Consider the following 10,031-nt stretch of genomic DNA (forward strand, 5'->3'; position numbering starts at 1 on the left):
ACCTAATGCATTCCACCATTTTTGATTGGTTATGTCTAAAAAACTACTGATGAAAAATTAATTTTAAAGCCCAAACTCATTTTTAAACAATGGAATTCCACAAAGCACTCAAATTTTATAAAGAACACTTAACACCAATAAGCAAGGTGCGGTGAGACAATGCCACGGAAAGAGAAAACCGCGAACATCCTTTAATGGTTTACAATCAATAGCAACAAGTAAACCACAAACTCCCACTATATATTTGAAGTATACGAGACACAAATACAAAGCCCAGCAATAACAATCATAGCATCCTAACACTATATAACAACATTCTCTCCAAAACATGTAGGAAAAATAGGAGAATGGAGACCAACAATTCAAACTACCAAGACCTTAAAAGAGAAAAATGAATTAAGCATCATAAAACAAAACCGCATGAACCCGACTATTTCAACAGACATTCTCCAACAAGAAAGCTTTCAGCTACTGCATAAATCATAATAGATAAACTTCTACTGCTGCTTCCAAATATCAGGTTATTAAACTTTGTAGGAGGTGGCACCAAGGATTCCACCATGGTTAACCATTTCATAGGTCTCTCCAAGGATTGGATTAAAAGGCTTCCATGTTTTTTGGTATGCATAGTACACAGATATAGCCGGAAAGATGGCGCTCGATGGAAATGTAGCTGAGATGGAGAATCCTGATGATGCTGCAACAGAGAAAGGAGGCAACAGGGTAGCAGTGATTTGGTTGTGCATTTTCCATGGCCAACCGGGTAGTCCTTTGGAATGATCTATGCTGATCCTATCAGCTCTCTCCTGCCATATATTTCAACATTCCTTTGAAGCCAGGATACAAAGATTTTTGCTGCATATAATAAAGCATGCCATCATGGAATTGATTACACTAGACAGTTCAATTTCAATGGATGCAGAGTGTTGCAACGTCTGAACCTTCTATGGATAGTATGTGAAAATATAATGTTGCTGAGCTCTTTATTATTCATCATTTTGTTTATGACTGACACCAAATAATATTTTCAGGCACTTTTTTTAAAAAAAAAATTGAAATACGAAAATTAAATGATATAAACACACACAGATACAATTCCCTTTATATCCAACAAGATCGATTGGCCAAAATTTCACAAAATTCATTACTTATACCTGAACATAAAAATCAACTTCTAACTTTAGGTATCATTCAAACGCATTAATGTGAAGTACTTGAAGGAAATGTGCAATCAACTCCAATTCGAAAATGAGATATCAGATAGCAAATTTACCTGATTGGGAAAGAAACTAGGATTCACGCCATTCCACGGAGAAGGATGCTCTTCAGTTGCAACCAGCCTTTTTGAAGATAGCTTACCAATTACCGAATTAACATTGGTTTCCACCTACAAACGGAGAGAGCCCGACATGTTATGATCACTAGGTAGGACAAAGACGTGAAGAATTAATAGAACTATACAACAAACCTTCAAAAAGAGAAAGCCATATTTGAATGAAGGCTTGTGAAAGCATAATTTTGAATGAACCTTAAAAAAAGTGAAGATTTGATTTGATGTTCAACTATACCATTGTTCTTCCAGTATGCATGCTGTAAGGGACCCAGGGGAACCGGAGTTTCCCCCTGTTTTCTTTCAGACCATGTCCTGGAGTTGCTATGCCCAAATTAAGTTCAAGATTAGGACTGCCACCTGTAGAAAACAAACACAAAGGATGTTTGGTAATAGATTGTAGCCAATGAAGTGTATTCTATGTAAAGTATTTGGTTTCACCAACCACTTCACTAAAATTGAATTTTTGAAGAGATTTATTTTTTGAATTGTTCTGTTTTTGTCCTGTTCAGGTGGATTCTATTAGTACCAAAATTTTTAGAGATTTTGTTTTTTTTCAGAGATTTTGTTCATGATTGAAAATAGCTAAGTGGCATCTTGCAGTGCATCACTTAGAATTTGTGAAATTAGTTGTGCATTAAGACACTATGCAGCATTTGAAAAATGAAACTATTGTCATCTAAATTAATTTTTCTATTAAGAAAATTGCATTCACAGTTTCAGAAACATATGCAGATAAAATAAGAATTCAACAATTTGTCAAAATTAACAACTAATATCAAATCACATAAATCAAACCAAATTATCCTAATTACAAAAATCACACCAATGCTATAATAATTCAAATCACAGAAATCATAGGGAGGGAATTACCCGAAGGGAGAGGCTGACAACAGTGACGAAGAATGAGGAAGACGGAACCAGGAGGAAGGCGACGCTCTATGACGCAACGATGACCTCGATTGCAAGACCAGAGAGGAGATAGGGAGAGATATTGAGTGCGACGCCACAGTGAGACATATGAGAGAGATCGAGCTCCGGCGGAAGAGAGCGAGACAGAGAGAGTCAATAGGAAGAGGAGAGAAGAAGACGAAGAATATGGAAAACCTGCCGATTCAAAGAAAGGGTTTCTGAAACCAGAGATGAAGAGTAAATGTGATTTTTGTTTTTTTTTTTTTTATATGTTTTTTGTTTTGCTGTTTAAATTATTTGAAATTATAAAAGAGCAATGTTAGGGCCATTAATTTTTGTGATTGTTAGCCATTAATTAACCATTAATGATGATTTGATGGTGTGAGATTAGTGTGAGATTTCCATCTAATGGCTCACCTTTCTCTACATGCTGGCCAAAATTCAATAAAACTACTGGTCCCTTAGACTTTTTCATTATAAAATTATGATTAATTGAATTCTAAAATTTGATTAATTTAAAAGAGTATTTTTGTCTAATCAAATAAAATAAAGATATGTCACCAAAAAAATAAAATAAGGATATTTAAGATTTTTTATAAAATTAAATAAAAATTATATTTTTATTTTTATTTAATTAAAAGGGTATATTAGTAAAAGTGGTGATATAATATATATTTAAAAAAAAAAAATTTAAATGCTGATGTGGAAAATAAATTCCACGTAACTTGTTACTACTTGTCTATATTTTTAATGTATCGATACGTATGAATTTATCATCTTACGGTAACAAACACCTTTTTAAAATTGATTAAGAGATAAATTTATATATTTTCGGTTTAAAAAATGAATTTATATTTTAAATGAATTTTTTTCATGTTTTTTGATAAATTATGTTTTATTCATATAAATATTTTTTACTTAAAAAAATAAAGAATAATTTCAACCGAATTTCATCCCAAACAAACTTAATAATATCCATTTTTATTGCATAAAGCCATAATGAAAACTATTCTTAGAAATTTGCCAAGTTTAAGTTAGCCAATTAGCCATAACCACTCTTGTAAAGCTGCTCCCTAATTAAAAATAAAAGCTAAAAACTGTTGTACCTACAATACATTGTCATTATATAGCAAAGTTTTTAAATCGAATCGGTCATCAAACCGTTCTAACTACTGATTTATTAGTTTAATTGGTTTGACTGTAGTTCAACCAAAAAAATTGTTTTTAATAAAATAATACATAAAATATAAATACAGAGTAAAACATAATTATAATATAATATAAACTTTAAAAATCATCAAAAGTAAAAATATTACTTAAACCACAATATTATGATCTCTTTCAAAATACAAACTCAAAAGTCAAATTAAAAAAAACAACCATAAAATGCCATATGATAAACTATTTAAGATTATTCACAATCCTACACCACACAGTTATGAAAAATCGTAACAACAATTATTCAAGATTATTTACAATCCTAACCAACACAGTAATGAAAAATCACACTTCACATATTAACTAACAACAACTATTCAAGATTATTCATAATCCTAAACCACAAAATAATGAAAAATCACAGTTCATATATTAACTGACAACAATTATTTAAGATTATTCACAATCCTAAACCACACAATAATAAAAAATTACAGTTCACAAATTAACTAACAACAATAACAGTTAAAAAAAAAATCTAAAAGCAAGCAAATTGAGTAGTGAGCACACATAGAGACAGGGAGCACGACTGGAGGGGTTGACCCGGCCAAAAGGGTACGATAATCTCATTTATTGTTATAAATACTGAATTAAATAAGTTATTATTATTATTTATTTGAAATTATTTTTTATTAAACTAACCTCAATATTAAATATCAAATAATGCAAAATATAATTTCATACCCACTTTAATAACTTTACCATATATACAGCCACTATGATATTGCATTGTTCTCCTTTCTCGTCTTCTTCTCCTTCCACCTTCTCTTCACTCGATGGTTGTTAATTATCACCAAATATCATTATCACAACTTTTAATTTTGTCTATCACTTTTATTTATAACCAGCTATTTTGTTAAATTTTATAAGTTGTTTAAGTTTTGCTAAAAGAATTTTGTGTCTTTTGAATATCTGAATATATAAAAATTATAATTTTTTTCTTGATGTGCGTGTTAGTTGTCTTATTCTGTTCGACTAAGAAGAAATTTAAGACAAAAAATACTCAAAATTTTTGCTATATTAGCAAAATTTGATGTCAATAATTCTAAAAATTAATATCAAAATATATTATTTTTAACTAAATAATAAAAAAATAAAAATACATCATTGTAAGTTTTTTAATTAATAATTATAAATTAAAGTCGCAGTTTAATATAGTACATTGGACAAAAAATAATCATTGTTATCGTATTTGAATACTACTATATAAGTTTTATGTTTATTTTATTATGCACATTAATTAAACTGTACTTTATTATTTCATTTTGCATGTTTTGAAATAATGTCATCGTATTATAAAGGTGAGATTAATTTATCATTTGAATATTATCGCTAAAAAATAGTTACTTAAAGTGAAACGCTATATAAAGATAAATAGAAAAATTTTGTAATTAGTTAGAAAATTTTATATCTCTCTCTCCAAACTCAATTTTATTATGAAATTTTTTTTAGGTAAAAATATTTTTAACTTCCTATAATAATAAGTATCATTTAAATTATCTAATGTATAAAATGTCACATCTTTTTATTTATCTTCAAAATTAAAGTTAATTTTTTTTACTTTTTTACTTTCTTTTGGTTTTCTAAATTAGCCTATATATTATCAACTTATTTCTATTATTTATGCAATAATTTTTCTCTTCTAGTAGTTATTCATTAATAAATGCTAAATTACCCAAATTCAAATCTATTCTCTTAAACCACTTTTTAATCATCTGGTTTGAATCATTTGAATAGGAGTCTTTTAGACTCTAAAATTTTTAAAATAAAAAAATACAATAAAATAAATTAAAATGCCTAATAAAATAAAATAATCCAAAAAATAAAAGATATATAAAAAACTAATAAATTAAAAAATAAAAATTAATTAACAAAGTTCTTATCTTATCCATTTTAATGTTATATGGAGTTTGTTCACTTTATCATTGATATGTGCATATTTTTTATGTCTTTTGTATGACAAATACAATACTTTATGTAATTAAATATCAAATCCAATACTCTAAATAATTAATTATTTAAAAAATTAGTATACGAATATTTTAAGAAACACTTGATAAGTGTGATTTTCTTACATGCATTATATACCAATTAAATAACTAAGCTAATATGCCAAACAAATAATATTGTAAAAGGCAAAATTAATAAATTTTTTTGTAATATAATTTATTTATTTTAGTTTAATTTAAAAATATTTATATACTCAAATTTTAAATACAATATTCTAAGTAATCAAATATTTTAGAAAATAAAAAAATTATCCCATTAAAAGCAATTTAAAAAGAAAAATATTAAAAAATATTTATAAATTTTTTTCATCCCATCATTGACAAATAGTTAAATACAGACATGTCAAAAAAATAAATAAAATGTACATATAAAATGTTAAGATACTGTTTTTTTTTGTCAAATCAAATTAATGAGAGAAAAAAACATAAGCTATTTGTCTACGTGAAAGATTGGTAACAAATTAAAAAAATAAAAAATGGATTAAAAATATAGATTGAGTAAGTAAATTGAAAAAAAAATTTATAACCGCAGTGGAGGAAGGCAAATGAGTAGGATGGAGGCAATTCAACTGAGAATGTTAAAGAAAGGAGAAGAAAAACATCAAAAGAAATACAAAGATGATAAATTTTTTTAAGAAACTACAACAAAAGCTCTAATAAAATAATTAGAGTGAAGTTATAGAGTACATTGCACTCAGAACAAAACGGTACAAACTAAAACTAAGATAAAACTAAATAAAATATAATTTAAATGAATATCACAAAATATAATAAAATTTACCAAAAATTACTTATCACTACTATTGATGATAATTGAACACTTTTTCCATCATAAATTATTCTTTTGTTCTTTTCGTACATGCTTTTAAAACCAATATTTATCATAGTCATTGTCTATTTTAGGAAGTTGTCTAAAGAGTTATTCAAAAGGTAAAAATGTTAGAGTTGAGTAAAAGAAGTAAAGAAAATTAAAGAAATGAAAAAAATAGATTATTTAAGTGGAGGATTGAAAAAGAAGTTACATGTGAATTTTTTTGTAACTGGTAGTGAAATGCATAACTGTAAAGTTAGTTTTGGATTATGTTGACACTTAGCAGGGTTAAAATAGGAAAGAAAATCGGACACCAAACTTAAGGTTTTCGCATTATATATTGTTATAGATAATATTATTAATTATTATAGAATTATAGATAACTAACATAAATATAGTGGGATAGAAGGAAGGGCAAAATTGGAAAAGAATTTTGGATACCAAACCCATGTATTGGCATTATATATTGTTAAGATTATATTACCTTGTTTTTCTTTCTCGTTTTTTCTTTTTCCTTCCATATCCTCTTCACCCGACCGTCCTGAATTAATTATCACCAAGTATTATTATTGCAAATTTTAATTTTGTCTATCACTTTGATTTATAACCATCTATTCCGTTAACTTTTATGAGTTGTTGAAGTTTCGCTAAAAAAAGTAAGACATAAATAAAGCATTTAATTTTATATTTAATTTTTAAATTTTTTTTAATTTTTTAAATATTTTATTTTTCTTTTTTAATTTTATATTTAATTTTTTAAATATTTTTAATTTCATTATTTTTCTAAATTATTAACTTATAATTTTTATTATATCCCTGTATAATATTTTTGAATTATGTTAGTAGGGTTAAAATAGGAAATAGAAAATTGGACACCAAACCTCCATGTTTTGGCATTATATATTGTTATAGATAATTATCAAAATGAGTTTAACTTTTTCATTCATTTCCCTTTTTGAATACATTTAAGCAAGGTTTTGAAAACCGATTCGAACAGGCCGGTCGAATCGGTCAAACTGCGAACCAAAAGGAATAACAGTTCGGACAGATATTGAAACCAAAGATTTGAAAAATCGATATTAGATCGTCGAACCGGCCGAAAATCGATCGGTCGAATCGAACCAAGACTCGACCGGTTTTTTAACTTTTGCAAAAACGCCATCGTTTTGGATGCTGGGAAGGATGCCCTAGCCAATTACCCAACCCAGCAACTTTAACTCCACACAACTAGAGGTGGCAGGAGTACCCGAACCCGGGAGTTCCCGACCCACCCCTATCCGGTCGGGACAGGTAATTACCTGCTCCGGATGCTGGGCAGGTTTTTTTGGGGCGGGTGCACTAGCGGGACGGGGCAGGGTCGGTGCTGGGGTGAACCAGCTCCTACTCGCCCCGATTTAATCATATTTAATTTGAAGTCGAGATAAAAATTTATATTCAAAGCACACTCTATCTTTATGCATAATTTTAATTGATAAAAAATATTTTATTTTTTTAATTTTATATTTAGTTTTTTAAATTTTCTTTAATTTCATTATTTTTTAAATTATTAATTTATACTTTTTATTATATTATCTTGCTATATCAAACACTATTCTTTCTCTTACTATTATTCTCTATACACATACTTGTCATTGTCTCATCATCATTATTATATTATCTTGTTCTCCTTTCTCATTTTTTCTTATAACCATCTATTCTGTTAACTTTTATGAGTGAGTGATTGAAGTTTTGTTAAAAGAAGTAAAACATAACGCTTTTAATTTTTTTTTTTCAATTATCAAAATTTGATATCAGTAATCCTAAAAAAGCAATATCAAAATATATTATTTTTAACTAAAATAATACATAATTGTAAGCTTTTTAACTAATAATTATAAATGTAAGTTGTAATTTAATATAGTAACTTGGGACAAAAGACAGCCATTGCTATCTATATTTGACTGCTACTATATAAGTTTCACATTTATTTTATTGTGCACATTAATTAAAATGTACTTTATTATTTTATTTTATATGTTTTGAAATAATACTATTGTATTATAAAGATGAGATTAATTTTCATAATCTAATAGAAATCTTTTTATTATTTTGTTTGTCATTTAAAATTTTGGATACTATCCATAAAAATTAGTTACTTAAAGTGAAACACTATATAAAGAGAGATAAAAAACTTTTAGATTTATTGGTCTGGTTTGCTTCTTATTAATCCTCATTTAATATACTCAAATTTAATAGCTTTGATGGCGGTAAATTTTTGTAATTAGTTAAAAAAAGTTCAACTTTTTCTTTCTCTTTGTCTCTGTATGATTTTGGACAAACTCAATTTTATTAGTAAAAAGTTTTTTAAGTTCAGAATATTTTTAACTTCTTATCTATATCTATACCAATATATAAAGGCAATACCAGAGTTTGGTGTCCAATTTTGGTAGACATCATTTACCCTCAAATAATTTATTTTACAAACTAAAATTATGGACAAAATAGTAAAAATACATTTTTTTTAATTAAAAATTATTAACCCACAAAAAAGTCAAATAACTACCCACTAAAATGAAAACAGTTTTGTTACTTCTATTAACTTCCCACTAAAATGAAAACAGTTCTGTTACTTCTATAAATATATAACAACACATCTTCCATTGCCTCCATCCACTGCAGTTTGAATTTTACTTTTCTATATTTTTCTTGCTGTTTGGTTCTTCTCCTTCCTTCAACACTCTCGCCTCCATCCTCTTCCATTGCATTCATCCACTGCAGTTACAAATTTTATTCAGTTACTACTTTTACGCATAACATTCACTTATATCTCTTCTTCTCTTTAGTTTACTTATCTAATCTATATTTTCAGTCATTTCTCTGTTTTTTTAATTTATTCCCAACTTTTGACGTATAAAAATAGTACTGTATCTCCTTTTGTTTTTATCTAATCTTATATAACATTTAAATGTGGCAAGATAAGAACTATGTTATACATTTTTTATTGTTTTAATCTTTATGATTATTTTCTTCTCTTTATTTTTCTATCTCATGAGCCATGTAAGTTTTAATTTATTATTTTTCATATATATTATAAGTCTAACAACAATATATAGAGTCAATACAGAGAATTGACTATGACTTTGGTGTCTAATTTTTTGGACTATATTAATCCTACAATAAACTATTTTGAAAACTAAATTATAAGGACAAAATAGACATAAAATTTGTTTTGAAAAATCCAATAACTTCCTACTAAAATGACAGTTTTAAAAAATATAAGACAGTCTGCAAATTGCTAATAAATAAAAAGAAAATGAACTGGTATGAATATCAATATCTTCACATTTTTCATCATCTTCATGCTTTGTTTAATTCTATATTAGTTTTAGTTTATATCATTTGTTCTATCAATATCTTCATGCTTTGTTTAATTCTATGTTAGTTTTAGTTTATATAGTTTGTTCTGTCAATGTCTTCGTATTCTTTATCATGTTCATATTTTGTTTAATTTTATATTAATTTTAATTTATATCCTTTTGTTTTGAGTACGTTATCCTTTCAATAGTTTAGTTTTTACTTTTTTGTATTTTTCTTGCTGTTCTGTTATTCTCCTTTCTTCAACACTCTCGCCTTCGTCTTCTTCCATTGCCTTCATCAACTACAGTTGTTAATTGTTAATTTCATTACAGCGGTTACTACTTTCACATATAACATCCACTTATATCTTTTCTTCTCTTTAGTTTACTTATCTAATCTATATTTTCTATTTTCC

General features: G+C 27.0%; 1 protein-coding gene across 1 annotated transcript; it reads right to left on the reverse strand.

The window, feature by feature from the left end:
* LOC107646614 lies at window positions 220–2,503 on the reverse strand. The gene is made up of 4 exons (XM_021103899.1): window positions 2,204–2,503; window positions 1,569–1,690; window positions 1,274–1,387; window positions 220–806 (listed from the first exon to the last, which is right to left on the reverse strand). The coding sequence occupies exons 2-4, from the start codon at window positions 1,587–1,589 to the stop codon at window positions 525–527; spliced, it is 417 nt and encodes a 138-aa protein (XP_020959558.1). The 5' UTR covers window positions 1,590–1,690; window positions 2,204–2,503; the 3' UTR covers window positions 220–524.

This window comes from Arachis ipaensis, chromosome B06 (assembly GCF_000816755.2).
Source record: "Arachis ipaensis cultivar K30076 chromosome B06, Araip1.1, whole genome shotgun sequence".
Lineage (NCBI taxonomy): Eukaryota > Viridiplantae > Streptophyta > Magnoliopsida > Fabales > Fabaceae > Arachis > Arachis ipaensis.

What these genes read in the sequence shown, in the direction of transcription:
- LOC107646614 (XM_021103899.1), bottom strand. Translation starts at nt 1,589, where the DNA reads ATGCATACTGGAAGAACAATG. An exon ending in TGCATACTGGAAGAACAATG is followed by an intron (nt 1,388 to 1,568) that starts GTATAGTTGAAC and finishes CTCCGTTTGTAG; the next exon opens with GTGGAAACCAATGTTAATTC. An exon ending in CTAGTTTCTTTCCCAATCAG is followed by an intron (nt 807 to 1,273) that starts GTAAATTTGCTA and finishes AATATATGGCAG; the next exon opens with GAGAGAGCTGATAGGATCAG.